At 40.0% G+C, this 15,628-nt stretch overlaps 1 protein-coding gene across 19 annotated transcripts in view; it reads left to right on the top strand.

The window, feature by feature from the left end:
• Positions 1 to 15,628, top strand: part of MYCBP2 (MYC binding protein 2) — a 318,664-nt gene that overhangs the window by 51,681 nt on the left and 251,355 nt on the right. For all 19 annotated transcript variants that reach the window (XM_056555563.1, XM_056555546.1, XM_056555556.1 and 16 more), the window contains exons 4-10: positions 2,691 to 2,844; positions 5,835 to 6,031; positions 6,269 to 6,511; positions 6,879 to 6,950; positions 9,161 to 9,257; positions 11,180 to 11,253; positions 15,104 to 15,242. In XM_056555563.1, coding sequence (XP_056411538.1) covers positions 2,691 to 2,844; positions 5,835 to 6,031; positions 6,269 to 6,511; positions 6,879 to 6,950; positions 9,161 to 9,257; positions 11,180 to 11,253; positions 15,104 to 15,242 — 976 coding nt within the window. The remainder of the gene's footprint in view (positions 1 to 2,690; positions 2,845 to 5,834; positions 6,032 to 6,268; positions 6,512 to 6,878; positions 6,951 to 9,160; positions 9,258 to 11,179; positions 11,254 to 15,103; positions 15,243 to 15,628) is intronic.

Genomic DNA, 15,628 nt, shown 5'->3' with positions numbered 1-15,628 from the left:
CATTTCCCGGTGGATCCGTTCTGCCATCTCGGAAGACTCTGCTTTTTCTGGGTCTCGGCTCATTCCTCTTGCTCCAACGGAGCCTCCTGGGCTCTTCGCAATAGGGCCTCGGCCTTAGAAGTCTGTAAGGCGGCCACCTGCTCTTCCTTGCACACTTTTACAAAATGTTATCAGGTGCATACTTTTTGCGTCCGCTGAACATTGGGGACAAACAGTGGTGCAGGACATTTTTACATTAAGGACATTTTCACATCCCTGCTCTGCACCTGCTTTGTGCACATGCGCCCTGCATATTTTTGCATCCATATGCCATGCGACAGGAGCGCTGGAACTTTTGTTCTGTCGGCCAGGCGATTCGCGCACGACTGACAGCTCTCCTTTCTCCCAGCCACACTCTTTTAATGATGGCCGCGGCCCTATAGTGCTTCAGACTTATAAAGCATAGCAGGGGCAAGATATATAGAAGTGCTGCGGGGGCCAGACATCTAAATCTGGTTCTCAGTGCCCTGCAGGGTACTCCTTTCGAACCGCTCAGGGAAGGTTCTCTTTGTCTCCTTTCCTGAAATGTGGCCTTCCTCATTGCGGTCACTTCTATTAGGAGGGTTTCGGAGCTTGCAGCCCTCTCCTGCAGCTCTCCCTACCTTTTTCTTACACCAGGACAAGGTTGTTTTTTTGTCCGTTTCTGTCCTTTTTACCTAAGGTGGTATCCACCTTTTACCTAAATGAGGACATTGTCCTTCCGTCTTTGTCCTGCTCCATCTTATCCCACGAAACGTTTGCTCCATGGGCTTGATGTGGTACGGGCTGTTCGGGTTTACTTGTCAGTTACTTCTTCCTTTTGCCAGTGTGACTACTTCTTTGTGCTTACGGAGGGTCGTTGTAAGGGGCTTCCTGCTTCGAAGGCAACCATTTTACGGTGGATCCGTTCTGCCATTTCGTAAGCTTACCGCTGCAAGGGAAAGACTCCTCCTTTCAGGGTCTTAGCTCATTCCACTTGTTCTGTCGGAGCCTCCTGGGCTCTCAGCAACAGGGCTTCAGCCTTGCAAATTTGTAAGGCGGCCACCTGGTTGTCTTTACACACTTTAACAAAATTCTACCAGGTGCATACCTTTGCATCTGCTGATGCTAGTCTGGTTCTCAAGGTGTTGCAGGTGACTGTGGTCCAGCCTTCCACCCAAGTTTAAAAAAAACTTTTACCCACCCCGGGGGCAGCTTTGGTATGTTCCATAGTCTGTGTCCCCCAATGGAGCCGATCGAGAAAAGTAGTAGTTTTTTTTTTTTTTATGCTTACTGTTAAATCTTTTTCTCGGGGGATCCATTGGGGGGGCACAGCACCCACCAGTTTATGCTGGTGTTCCTGGTTGTTACCGGTCCGAGGGGGTGTTCAGTTAATTTTTATTCTGTGGTTTCCTCGGACAGTTGCTGTTTTTTTTTTATTTTTTATTTTGTTTCTTGCTTGTCGGTCCTCTCCTGCTCTGGGACTAAACTGATAAGCTAAGGTGCCTGTGGGCAGGTATATCCTGCTGGGAGGGGCTGACTTTTCTTGTTGCCTAGTGTCAAGCCTCCTAGTGGTAGCAGCATATACCCACTGTCTGTCGCCAATGGATCCTGCGAGAAAGATTTTACGGTAAGCATAAAACAATCTTTTTTCCAAAAATAACACCACTTCTTTTCTTATGGAAAATTGCTGATGGATAACTCATTAAAAAACATGCTTTCTTGCTTTGTGTGTGGTATTAAAACGCTGTTCCATTTACTTTAATGTAACAGAGCTGCAATACCACTTACAGTAATTTGGTTTGTCACAGACCTTGCAGCTCGGCTGTTTATTGCTTTAGTCTTCATAACTTTGTTCATCTTTCAAAGTGCTCCGGTTGGCTGGAAAATGTGGATAAAGTCCTAGGAGACCTAAGACTGTCATCCTGGACATTTCCAGACACCCAGAGCACTTGGAAAGCTGAACTAATTTATTAAGACTAAAGCAATCAGCGGCCGAGCCATGAGGTTTGTGACAAACCAAATTACTGTAAGTTGCACAACTCTAGTCCTCAGTGTGAGTGGTATTGCAGCTCGGTTGCATTAAAGTGAATGGAACGGAGTTGTAATACCGCACACAACCTGAACACAGGTGTGACACTGTTTTTTTACAGAAAGAATCAATGTTTTTCTAGGTTAGTCTTGGTTTTCTTTTTTAGGGTAAGTTCACATGTACAAGATCCTGCCCAGATTTGATGTGCAGGATTTGTAACTACCCATTAGAATCTGCATACGTGTGAATGTACCCTTAAGGGGTTTTCCATCAGCAATTTCCCATAATCCTCAGTGGCATTTATAAAATCTTATGTATTTTCCAGTAGTAAGTCATTTTACAGTAGTGATCTAGTTTTCCTATTGGTCAAAACTGTGATAATTAGCAAGATGTCAGGATCTGACACCGTATGCTACCAGGGATTATGGAAGCTAATTAACCAGAAGTTCTCCTTCTGTAGTTAGGTTACTTACATATGTACATCAAGAGAAAAATAGTAATGTTGTGATGTGATCATGCTAGGGGGTGTGTTTGAGCGGTGAACTTAAACTTTAAAATTACCCTTTAAAAGAATTATAATATGTAATAGATCTACATATAAATTAATAATGAATTTTTGTGTTCTTTTGTCTGATTATATAAAAACTGATTTATTTTCTAGATAATTGAAATTGGTTTATGTGAAGTTTTCGAGTTGATAAAAGAAACAAGATTTTCTCACCCGTCACTGTGTTTAAGGAGCTTGCAGGCACTACTCAATATTCTACAGGGTCAACAACCAGAGGGTCTACAGTCTGAACCCCCAGAAGTGTTAGGTATGAAAAAGATGTTGCTCTTTTGTATTAATAACATACGTTTATTTTTTTTATTTTTTATTTTTTTGGGGCACAGTGGGAAAGACTTTTGTAACCTTAATATATCCTCATGTTATACGTAATATAAAGTGTCCACACAGATCCAAAATAACTAATTTTAGACAAATAACTGTATTCAAATGAAATAAAAGTTGTGTTCAGTATAGTCACATGATTTTATGTGAAACTTTACCTTACCTCTTCATGACCCAGCAATTTTTTTTTTTTAAATTAATTAATTTTGTGCCTCACATTCGAAGACCTGATACTAGAAAATAAATTCTATGTAAGGCAAAATAAAAAAAATATGTAATTGCTCAATTAGTAAGGCAATTTTTTCAGGGTTCCCCATATGGAAAATCTGACATGCTGTCTATTCTATTGGTCAGTGTGATTCCAATTATATCAAAGTTGGGTGATTTTTGTTTGTAAGGTAAAAAAATAAAAAATTGAAAACTTTAAAAATAAAAAAATAAGTTTGTTCAATGCCATGTTCTGATCAATATCTCCCCCCACCTACGGAACTATGTTAGGGTTTATCTTTTTGAACCATTAGCTGTAGTTTTTAAATACACTTTTGCACGTAAATGATTTGTGATTCTTTATTAGGTTTTTTTTCTGGACCTGATGTGACCAAAAATCAATTTTGGGGTTTTGAATTTTATTTTATTTTTTGCATTTATGCCTTTTACCATGCAGCATCAGGAACATTTTAATGCAATAGTCCGGACAATTATGCACGCAGTGATACCAAATGTTTTTTTTTTTTGTTTTTTTTTAACGGTTTTATTTAAAGCAGATCCAACAAAATTTTTTTTTTTAAATATATCATTCTGTACCTAATCCTGTCCATGTACATCTAATTTTTGTGTCTAGCACCTTAAATTTTTTATTACACTTTTAATTTAGCTTACTAGTCTGAATTCCTCTCAAAGGGAGGGGGCGTGGCCTCACTGTGCAGGTCTCTGCCCCCTCCCTCAGTATGCGGTCTGCTCACATATCCCCTAGCATTAGCAAAACTACAACTCCCAGCTTGTCCTCACTGACAGTAGCGGAACACAAGCTGACAGTGGGAGGATTTTTTTCCAGCTGTGAGCCCTGCGCTCACAACTGTCAATCAAGGAAGTGTGTCCATGATGTAGGTGATGATGCATGGACAATATGTGTCGAAGCAGACAGGGGAGTAGTTTGACTGGCTTTTTCAGTATGAAATACAGAAAATTTTCTAATGAAAGCAGTTGCAAAACATATTGGTTTTGCATGCTTTACAACATATCAAAAGTTTTTGTATCTGACAGTGCCCATTTAAACAATGGGAAAAGGGGAGTGCTTTGAACTTTTATTTGGAGGATTTTTTTTTATATATTAAACTTTTTATTTTTCTTATTTTTTTTCTACACATTTTCCCCCTCTTAACGCCCCCCCCCCCTTCAGGGTGCTCGATTTGCTTAGGGCTGCCGAAGGCATCCTTACGCAATCGTCGATCCACCGAGGACCAGGAAGGATGATTAAGTCCCCGTTTTCCCCCGGCAGCCCGCAATTACATTGGGTCCCCTAGACCTCAGGTATTACCGGCATTTAATGTTTTTAAATGCCGTGATTGCTATTGATCACAGCATTTACATTGGAGCCATCTCAGATGTCAGTCATTACCGGCACATGTCAGCTGCTTATAGCAGCAGTGCTCTGCCGATGCGGACCCGACACAGGACGTACCAGTACGCCATGGTCGGGAAGGGGTTAAAAGGGTTATTTGGCTATTAAAAGATCTCCTATAGTGCTGGCCATATAAGAAAGAACTGAAAAAAAGGGGGAATTTGCGCCCCTAGTTAAGGCCGTTCTAAGATGGATATAGGTGATAAAGTTACACTCACCAAGTCGGGTTGCGCTTAGAGCACAACGCCAAATGTAGCGTTTTTCAAAATTTATCTCCAGACCCACAGCCATGGTACTCTGGTAGCAGTCTCGCTGTCCCAGTACAAAGCAATAGGAAAAAAATGTGGAAAATTGGATGATTATGGCCAGGCACTCGATATTGAAGGACTAGGAACACTGGTATATTCCTTTAAAATGATTTGGCAGATACACAGGCAATGCATTTCTGGTCTGTACAGGACCCTTCGTCAGCCAAAGTGGACACACTTTTTCTGACACAGGGTCCGGTATGGACCAGAAACACGTTGCCTGTGTATCTGCCAAATCATTTTAAAGGAATATACCAGTGTTCCTAGTCCTTCAACATCGAGTGCCAGCGCCATAATCGTCCAATTTTCCACATTTTCTTTCTATTCCTATAGTGCCGGAGCCGCCATAAAAATAATAATCAGCATTCAACAGGGGATCAGAAGTCTTCACAGGGGCTTTTCAGGGATCAGGATAGGGGTGTGGTTGTATTTGTTTGTTTTTTTTTTTTTTGTTTTTTTTCATGGCGTTCCGAGCACAATTTGAACTTTGAGTACCCGGAATACCCATTTAAACATTTTTGTTTTTCATGTTTCAGTTTACATCACATACATAAAGAAATGTAAATTACATAAAGCAACTTGCATCCCTGTACTGTTCTTCTTCCCAATCAGTCTGATAACTTCCTGGCTTCTCCTCGGAAGTGGCCATGCTATGTATTGTGTGACAATACAGATGCTTTTCCATAATCCCCCTTTCTTGTACGTGTAGTGGAGAATACTTTCTAGTAATACTTCTAGGACAGATCATGAAGGGGCAGTTGCACTATGCAGGTGTGTGACCACCTTTAGTGTATTCCATAGGGTGGACGCAACCAAGGGAAAAAAGATTACTAAAACAAAGCGGGCACAAAGAGGAATATTAATAGTATCTTTTACAGTATATTTTCCTAAATGTTCAAAAAAATTTAATTTCACATTATACCAGAGTTTAGACATTTTGTCTTTATCTGCTAATCTCATTTTTTTTTCTTCTTTTTTTCCATACAGAATCTCTTCTCCAGCTTATTTTGGAGATTACAACTCGTAGTACAGGAGCCAATGATAGCACTGGACAGTCACTCACTGCACTTTCTTGTGCCTGCCTATTTAGTCTGGTGGTTGCATGGGGAGAAACGGGAAGAACCTTACAAGCCATTTCGGCTATTCTTACCAACAATGGCAGCCATGCTTGCCAAACCATTCAGGTACCTTTTTATCTGCATTGATGTTTTCTAGGTTTTATGCTTGGCTAAGTTATACAGCTATCAAATAAATGTAGAGAAATAAAGGGATGTACAATCCAGAAGAACAGTCTGCTGTTTGCATGAAGAAATACTTAATCTTCCAAGGAGAAAATGTGTGGAGAGAGCTCTATCTATGCATCCATCCATCTATCTAACATTTATTGCCCAGCTTTAACATGTTGTATCTTTTATTGCCAGGTGCCAACAATTTTAAACTCTCTACAGAGGAGTGTTCAAGCCGTTCTAGTGGGTAAAATCCAGATACAGGACTGGTTTACAAATGGAATAAAAAAGGCTGCTTTGATGCAGAAATGGTCTTTAAAAGATGTTCCTGTGGATGATGATGACCAGTGCCTCCTACAAAGTGATGGCTTCTTCCTCTATCTTTTATGCAAAGATGGCCTATATAAAATTGGTTCAGGGTACAGTGGGACAGTGAGGGTAAGAAGAATATTTAAAACATTTTGTCATTTTAATATAGCATCTGACCTGTACTTTTTTTCTCATGCAATTCTTTGTATAAAACCTGCAATACACAATAAACTGGGTTTTAGAGCATTTCTAGTAATGTGTGCAACCTTGATGCATTTCACCTATATATATTTTAAGGAAGACAGAAAAATCAATGAGACCTTGCAGCCAGACATATCCTTATTTCATGTGCATTATTGATCTTTTCGGGGCTAAATCTTCTTTAGACAGTGATTGATTGTTTAACCTGTATTAAATAAAACAAGTTACAAGCCATTGTACATTGGAGTTTCTATATTGTTGTCTAGACCTATCAAATATTTTTTTTTTTCCTCAGGGCCATATTTACAATTCCACTTCTCGTATCAAAAGCAAAAAAGAGAAGAATTCTTGGTTGGGTTATGCTCAGGTATAGTATAAAATCCCCCCTGTCCCTGGTTGTGAAACGTCGTCTTTGACCACCCAAGTTTTCATTAAAAGTAGGCTTATATGGTGATTCTGAAAGAAAGTCTATGCATGATGCAGTGTGTGGTGGACTAAGCAATCACATAAATGTTTTATTCTCAGAGGAGGTTTTCAGTTTTTTTTTTCTGTATATCTTGACCAACAGAATGAATATTGCATAACTAATAAAAGTACCCTCTAAAGTCTGTCATATATGCAGACAAAGGGACCAATTTCCCAATGGCACAGGGAAAATAAGAAAGTAACAATGGAGTTTCTTTAAAAGTAAACCACTGGCTGAAAAATAAAGTTGTGATTACCGGTGCGTCTTATAAGGCGAATACACCCCTATCGCGGTGGTCCCTGCGGCCATCAACGGCCTGTATTAACCCTTCAGACGCGGCGATCAAAGCTGACCGCCGCGTCTGAAGGGAAAGTGACACTAACCCCGCTGCTCAGTCGGGCTGTTCGGGACCGCCGCGATTTCACCGCGGCGGTCCCGAACAGCCCGACTGAATAGCCGGGTTACTGCTTACAGGACACCGGGAGGGACCTTACCTGCCTCCTCGGTGTCTTCTCCGTTCAGGGATCCCCTGTATGGCCGGCGCTCTCCTTCCTAGTCATCGCGTACGTGCGTCGGCGTGCGTAACAACGTGATGACGGCGACGGAGAGCGAGGATACCCGGCCGGCAGCAGAGACGTTCCGGAGCGACGGGGACACGGTGACTGCGATGGCGCGACATCCAGGGCAGCGGTGACTGGTCCGGAGCGGCGGGGACACGTGAGTATTACCTCCTATGCAGTGGTCTTCAATCTGTGGACCTCCAGATGTTGCAAAACTACAACTGACATGCTGGGAGTTGTAGTTTTGCAACATCTGGAGGTCCGCAGGGTGAAGACCACTATTGGGTTCAAAATCTTTATTTTTTTAGATTTTGCACCTATAAATTGGGTGCGTCTTATACGCCGGTGCGTCCTATAGGGCGAAAGATACGGTAACTGAAATGTGATGACACACACATGGATTTATTTATTTTTTTGTGGGAAAAAAATTCAGCTAAGTAATAAACTGTTTTTGGTATTGGTAGCATTCTAGTTTTAGTCACTCATAGACTAAAGATTACCTATACGTACCGCTTTTATATTGATTACAACTATTTACAAGTAAATGGCCTTAGTGGGGTTTTTTTGGTAGTCCTATCCCCCTTAGTTTGCATTATCCTTAGACCCTTAGCTTCTTGCAGCCAGGTGAATGTTCAACAAATGTATCCTTGATGGACTTTAGTTACCCATTGCTCGTGAAACTGTAGCACTGTCCGATTAAAGGGCATGACTGTGTAGGGAAATCTTATGAAGATGCAGTGCAAAAGCAGCACTGTATACGTACTGCACATCTATGTGGGACAATGGTGGAACAATGATGGAATTGCTGTTCATTTTAATCAAATCCCCCAAAACAAACAAACAAATTATATATGTATCCCATCCTGATGCCATGAGAAACTGCATCTAGCCCAGCTAAATTTAAGCTATCACACAGCTTATTTGATATAACTAAGACATGTATATGCAATTTAATAATAAAAAATAAAATTAAAACAAAAAAGTAGTAGCAATAAATATGCACTAGTAGACATACAAAGATATAGGACAATGGTAGGACCCAAATACATCAAAATATACAAGTATAGAGAGTAAATGCCGCAGTAGCTGGTAGGATACAAGAATAATACCTGCCAAAAGTATACAATAAAGGGTGCCAAACCATACCTACACCTGGGGTTCAGGTGTAGGTATGGTTTGGCTCCCTTTATTGTATACTTTTGGCAGGTATTATTCTTGTATCCTACCAGCTACTGCGGCATTTACTCTCTATACTTGTATATTTTGATGTATTTGGGTCCTACCATTGTCCTATATCTTTGTATGTCTACTAGTGCATATTTATTGCTACTACTTTTTTGTTTTAATTTTATTTTTTATTATTAAATTGCATTAATAAAGTTTTATTTTTACGTTCTATTACTTTTCTATTTTCTTTGTGGTACGGTTCTCTTTTTGGTGTTAGAGGTTTAAATACGTACCCTTACCTACTATATATGTCGGGTTATATATATCTTTGGTGACATAAGACATGTATATGCAATATTTTATGTTTTATCACTTCTTTTTTAGGGTTACTTGCTTTACAGAGATGTGAGCAATCACAGTATAACGGCCATTAGGATTAACCCTGAAACATTGGAACAGGATGGAACAGTCACTGTGCCAGGTAGATGCCAGAGCTTTTACATTTACATCTATTTACAAGTAAATTTTCTCAGTAGTGATTTTATTCGATGGTAGTCCTGTCGCCCTTTACATTATCCTTAGACCCTTAGCTTCTTGCAGCCAGGTGAATGCTCAACAAATGTATCCTTGATGTACATTAGTTGCCCATTGCCCGTGAAACTGTAACACCGTCTGATTAAAGGGAAGTTCTATGTGCCAACAGGTGGCTAAGGGCACAACTATGTAGGGAAATCTTATGAGGATGCAGTGCAATAGCAGCACTGTGGCTCCTTTTTTTTTCTCAGAACTGTTGGGGTCCCAGAAATTCGATATGCCATTTATAGTATTTCTACTTAAAGGGATATTTCTATGTCATTTGAAATGTTTACCAGCCCCTTTTTAGCCTGCTTGCTGTTGCCAGAGGGGGATGGGAAGCTTAAAATGGCAGAGCCAGCTATTTTATGCAGTCATCAGTGCTATGCTCTTTACGTAACTATAATTGTCAATGGGAGTCATGTAAATTATGTAAAACAGCCTGATGGTCTGCGTGTGGCTCCCTGACTGCAAACAGGCCAGATGGGCTTTAAAAACCCTCATAATGAAGAATATCCTTTTGAAAGCACTAGGAACGAAATGCATATGGTGCAAAATCAAAAATGTAAATTAAATAAATATAGTTTTGTTTTTTTGTCCCTCCTCCTCCTTTTTTTCTTTGTCATGCAGCGCACAATATCTGGGTTAAAATTAAACTTGAAAGCAAATAAGCAAATTAAATACATTGGCATGTGATTATAGTTATTAATGGCACAAAATAATTATATTTAATATTACTGAAGTTAAAACTAGGGATGCAACAACATTTTGACCACTGAATATAGGGTGACTAGCCGTAAGGAAAGTGACCTGTAAAGTCCGATGCTCACAGTGGGCAGAAGCAGGAGGCGCCTACACTGCGCTGGAGAAAGTTCGAGGTGGGGCGGAGCTGTGATGAGATTGTGCTTAAAGGATCTTCCATGATGATGCCATAGAGTAGGTGGGGATAAGCTGTGAGGAGTTTGTGGCTGAAAGGATCGGTCATGATGATGGTGACCTAGCATACATGGAGCTGAGCTGCAAAGGGCTCTGTAAATCAAAAAAGAAAAATACTGCAAATCACTGCTCTGTAGTTACTGGCAGTTACACATGAATAATCTTTGTGCATGTACTGCTTATAGAGCAGTGATCTGAAACCTGTGGCTCTCAGCATGTCCAGTCTGCCAAAGGCTGTTCTATAGCAGTACATGCACTTTATGCATTGCTGGAAGTTGTCATTGCTTGCCGGAAGTTGTACTGCTGCACCAGCTGGAGAGCCACAGGTTGCAGATCATTGCTCTATAGCCCAACATTCTAGGAGTTGTAGTTCTGGGTCTGTTTGTTATCCGCCAAGCTCTTTCTAAAGTTTCAGGTCATAATTATTTTGATGCATCACTAGTTAAAGCTGATAATTAACTATGCATGTTAGCAATGTTTGGGCTGTTTGAAAGTGATGTCTCAACATATTTTGTTATTTTGTCTGTTTGTGTGCCACCGGTTTATATAGTTGATACATACATACATTATTTGGCGTTTGGAATTTTTTACCATAAATGTTCCCATTATGTATAGGATAGACTAAAGAGAGCAAATGAGGTGGATCGTAAACAAATCCAGTCTGGATTTTGTGCCTTAATATCCAAATTAAACTGTATAAAATATTGTCCATTAGTTTGTCATAGGCTCCTGGTACAACTGCTGGGAATATGTTTTCCCCATTTTCTTTTGTATATTGGGTAGGCTGCATTATGTCTGCTGGGAAACTCCATTTGACAATATCCTTGTGTACTTGTAAATATGAAGTTCCCTGGCAATAACAAAATTACCTTTTATTTCTCTTTGATTTCTTAGATTGTAATGCCGATGGACAGAACATCCTCTTTACGGATGGAGAATTTGTCAACCAGATTGCTGCTTCTAAAGATGTGAGGACTTTACGGACTTAATTTTTTAAAATTTTGTTTTCTTTATAGTTTAATATCTATTTCAACATGAAGGGATATTATGGTAATATAAAATTTATCATTTTCCCTTGGCGATAGGACTGCTAGGGGTGTGGGAGACTGACTACTGGGCTCCACATTGGAGTAGTTATTGCATATGTATTGGAACACCCCTTTGTTTTTTTGTTTTGGGTTGAACTAAGACTATAAATGCAGTAGAAGGGTGCATCCACTACATTTAGACTATGGGCAGCATGCAATGCCGTTTTCTCAAAATTATAGTTCATAAAGATATCCTTGGATATCATTAGAGCAGAGTTGCTTTCTCTTTTTCAAACACTAATCATAAATATCAGTGCAGGTTGTGGCATCCACATGTGAGCATCCTTTAGCATGGTTATGAAGGTTGCTGTGTGACTGGCAGATCAGAGAATTACTTTTAGTGTACACAAAATCGTAAAAAGGTTAGTCTGATCTCTTACTGAGGATGACTTTTATATTATAACCTTGAGTGTTAAAAATGAAATACAACAATGCTATATTTGTGTTCAGTCAAATTTTTCAGTCATATCCATTTAAGATATATATATATATACATTTTTCCATGCACAATTCACCTATATGTCAAGTGTTAGTCAATATCCTGTGCAAATGCACCCATACAATTTGTGCATGCATTAACCCCTTGAGGACTCATTCCATTTTGGCCTTAAAGAGATACTCCGCCCCTAGACATCTTATCACCTATCCAAAGGGGATAAGATAAGATGTCAGATCGCCGGGGTCCCGCTGCTGGGGACCCCCGGGATCGCCGCTGTGGCACACGCTATCATTACTGCACAGAGAGAGTTAGCTGTGCGTGTAATGACGGGCAATACAGGGGCCGGAGCATCGTTACGTCACGGCTCCGCCCCTCGTGAAGTCACCGCCCGCCCCCTCAATGCACGTCTATAGGAGGGGGCGTGATGTCACGAGGTGAGGCCAGGACGTCACGCTGCTCCTTCCCCTGTATCGCCCGAGTAATGATAGCATGGTTCCTCAGTGGCGATCCCGGGGGTCCCCAACAGTGGAACCCCGGCGATCTGACATCTTATCCTTTGGAAGGGGATAAGATGTCTAGGGGCGGAGTACCTCTTTAAGGACTCAGCTAAAAAAATTTTATCTTTACGTTTTTGTTTTTTTCCTCCTTGCCTTCTAAAAATAACTTTTATATTTTCATCCACAGACTAATATGAGGGCTTGTTTTTTTGCGCGACCAGTTGTCCTTTGTAATGCCATCAATCATTTTACCATAAAATGTATGGCGCAACAAAAAAAATACTATTTGTGTGGGGGAAATTTAAACCTACAATTTTGCAAATTTTGGAAGGTTTAGTTTTCACGTTTTCTTTATTCTGTGGGTCAATCCGCTAACTTTTTAACTAAATTAGTATATTTAAAATCCCTGTAGTTTGCTGACCTATAACTTTTTCATTTTTCCCTATAAGCGGCGGTATGAGGGCTAATTTTTTGTGTTGTGATCTGTACTTTTTATTGCTACCACATTTGTATATTTAAAACTTTTAATACATTTTTTTATAAAAAAATTAATTTTGGGAATAAAATGTTACCAAAAAAAGCAGCAATTTTGGCCTTTTTCGCTTCGTAATTGCTAGGTCCCGGTTGCTATAAGCAACCAGGACCCACGGCTAATATTGGACATCTCCGATCGGGCTGATGTCTGGTACTAACGCTTTAGACGCTGCAATCAAAGTTGATTGTGGTGTCTAAAACGTGAGAGATCCATACTGGCTAGCTCAGCGGAGCTGTTCGTGACCGCCGCGGTGAAAACATGGTGTCACGAACAGCTGAGAGGACAGCGGGAGGTGCCTTACCTTCTTCCCCGCTGTCCGATCGGCGTTTGATTGCTCCAAGCCTGAAATCCAGGCTTGAGCAATCAATCGCAGAAAACACTGATCAATGCATCCCTATGGCAATGCATTGAAAAGTGCCTGCAATCAGTGTATGCAATGTTATAGCCCCCTATAGGGGGCTATAACACTGCATGAAAAAAGTAAAAAAAATTAAAGCTTAATAAATGTGATTTAACACCTTCCCTAATAGAAATTAGAATCACCACCCTTTTCCCATTTAAAAAAAACTGTAAATAAAAATAAACACATGTGGTATCGCCACGTGCTTAAATGGCCGAACTATGAAAAATATATAGTTAAACAGCACGGTCAATGGCGTACGCGCAAAAATCCAAAGTTCAAAATAGCTTATTTTTGGTTACTTTTTATACCATATAAAAATAAATAAATAAAAAAAATCAAAAAGTCCCATCAAAACAAAAGGGTACTGATAAAAACTTCAGATCACGGTGAAAAATATGAGCCCTCATAGCACCCTGTACGTGGAAAAATAATAGTTCTAGGGGTCAGAAGACAAATTTAAATGTATAAATTTTCGTGCATCTAGTTATGATTTTTTCCAGAAGTACGACAAAATCAAAGTAGGGTATCATTTTATTCGTATGGACCTACAGAATAAAGAGAAGGTGTCATTTTTACTGAAAATATACTGCCTAGAAACGGAAGCCCCCAAAAGTTACAAAAGGGCTTTTTTTCTTCAATTTTGTTGCACATTATTTTTTTTCGTTTCGCAGTAGATTTTTGGGTATAATGACTGTCCTTACAAAGTAGAATTGGTGGTGCAAAAATAAGCCATCATATGTATTTTTAGGTGCAAAATTGAAAGGGTTATGACTTTTAAAATGTAAGGAGGAAAAAACGAAGTGCAATAACTGAAAAACGCTTGGTCCTTAAGGGGTTAATAGTTCGATAGTTTACCCTTTTTTTTGGCGGGGGGGGGGGGGGGAAACTTTTTTTTTAAACTTTTTTTTAAACTTTTTTTTAAACTTTTTTTTATTAATCTTTTTACTTAGGGGACTATCTATAGCTAACACTGTTCAGTGCTATGCATAGGGCATTGCACTGATCAGTGTTATTGGTCATCTTCTGCTCGATCTAAGACCAGAGCAGAAGACCCTTGGAGATGCCTGGGGGCAGGTGAGGGGACCTCTGGCCGCCATGCTGGATGATCAGATCCCCGCAGCAGTGCTACAGGCGATCCGATCATCCATTTTAGTGACCGACTGCCGCAGATGCCGTGATCTGTATTGATCACGGCATCGCTGATATGCACCATTACTGATGGCAGCTCGCGGTCATGTGCAGGACGTAAATGTACGTCCTGTTGCGTTAAGTACCACTGCACCAGGACATACATTTACGTTCATCATCGTTAAGCGGTTAAGAGGAATAATTTTTGTTACAATACTAGAATTCATCACACTTGTGACTGTGACTCTGCCTGCAAGGTTTAGATTTACCCACAAATACATTTTCTTTCCATAGTTCTATAGGCATCTTAAGTAATGCTTGTGTGGTGGGGTATGTATGGTGATATACACATTTTTAGATTTAAAGAGGTACTCCACTGGAAAAAACAATTAGTTTTTTATTAACTGGTGCCAGAAAGTTATATAGATTTGTAAATTACTTCTATTTCAAAATCTTAATCCTTCCAGTACTTATCAGCTGCTGTATGATCCACAGGAAGTGCTTTTCTTTTTGAATTTCCTTTCTGTCTGACTACAGTGCTCTCTGCTGACACCTCTGTCCATGTCAGGAACTGTCCAGAGCAGGATAGGTTTGCTATGGGCATTAATCTGGTTGCTAATTATTAAATTTTTATCTTATTTTAATGTTTTTATATTTTGATGTATAACTTTTATTATTAAGCATGAAACCATATCTTAACCACCCACTATTTGTTTTTTCCTCTCTAGGATGGGTTTGTAGTTAGAATATTCGCAACCAGCACAGAGCCTGTGTTACAGCAAGAACTACAACTTAAACTGGCTCGAAAGTGTTTACATGCTTGTGGCATTTCACTATTTGATTTGGAGAAAGACTTGCACATAATAAGTAAGGCTCCAGGGAACTTTTATTTCATTGTATTGCTTTAATTTTTGAGATATTTATAATTGGAATTAAATATAAACCTCAACTATTCAACTATTTGACATGAAGCAGATCCCCCAGTTAGCTGATCTGAGAGGGTCACATTGCTGAAACACCTGCAATCAACTTACCGTATATACTTGAATATAAGCCGACCCGAATATAAGCCGAGGCCCCTAATTTCACCCCAAAAACCCAGGAAAAGTTAGACTTTACTATAAGCATAGGGTGGTAAATACATCATTCCCCCCCCCCCCCCATGTCATCATCCAGACCCCCATCATAATCTCTCCCCCCCCCCCCCCCCCCCCACCTTCATCACCGCCTGTCAATCCCTTCATCAGTGGTCT

This window comes from Hyla sarda, chromosome 2 (genome assembly GCF_029499605.1).
Source record: "Hyla sarda isolate aHylSar1 chromosome 2, aHylSar1.hap1, whole genome shotgun sequence".
Classification (NCBI taxonomy): domain Eukaryota; kingdom Metazoa; phylum Chordata; class Amphibia; order Anura; family Hylidae; genus Hyla; species Hyla sarda.
Note: the sequence above shows the minus strand (reverse complement) of the source record. Positions and strands in the feature narration are given on the sequence as shown.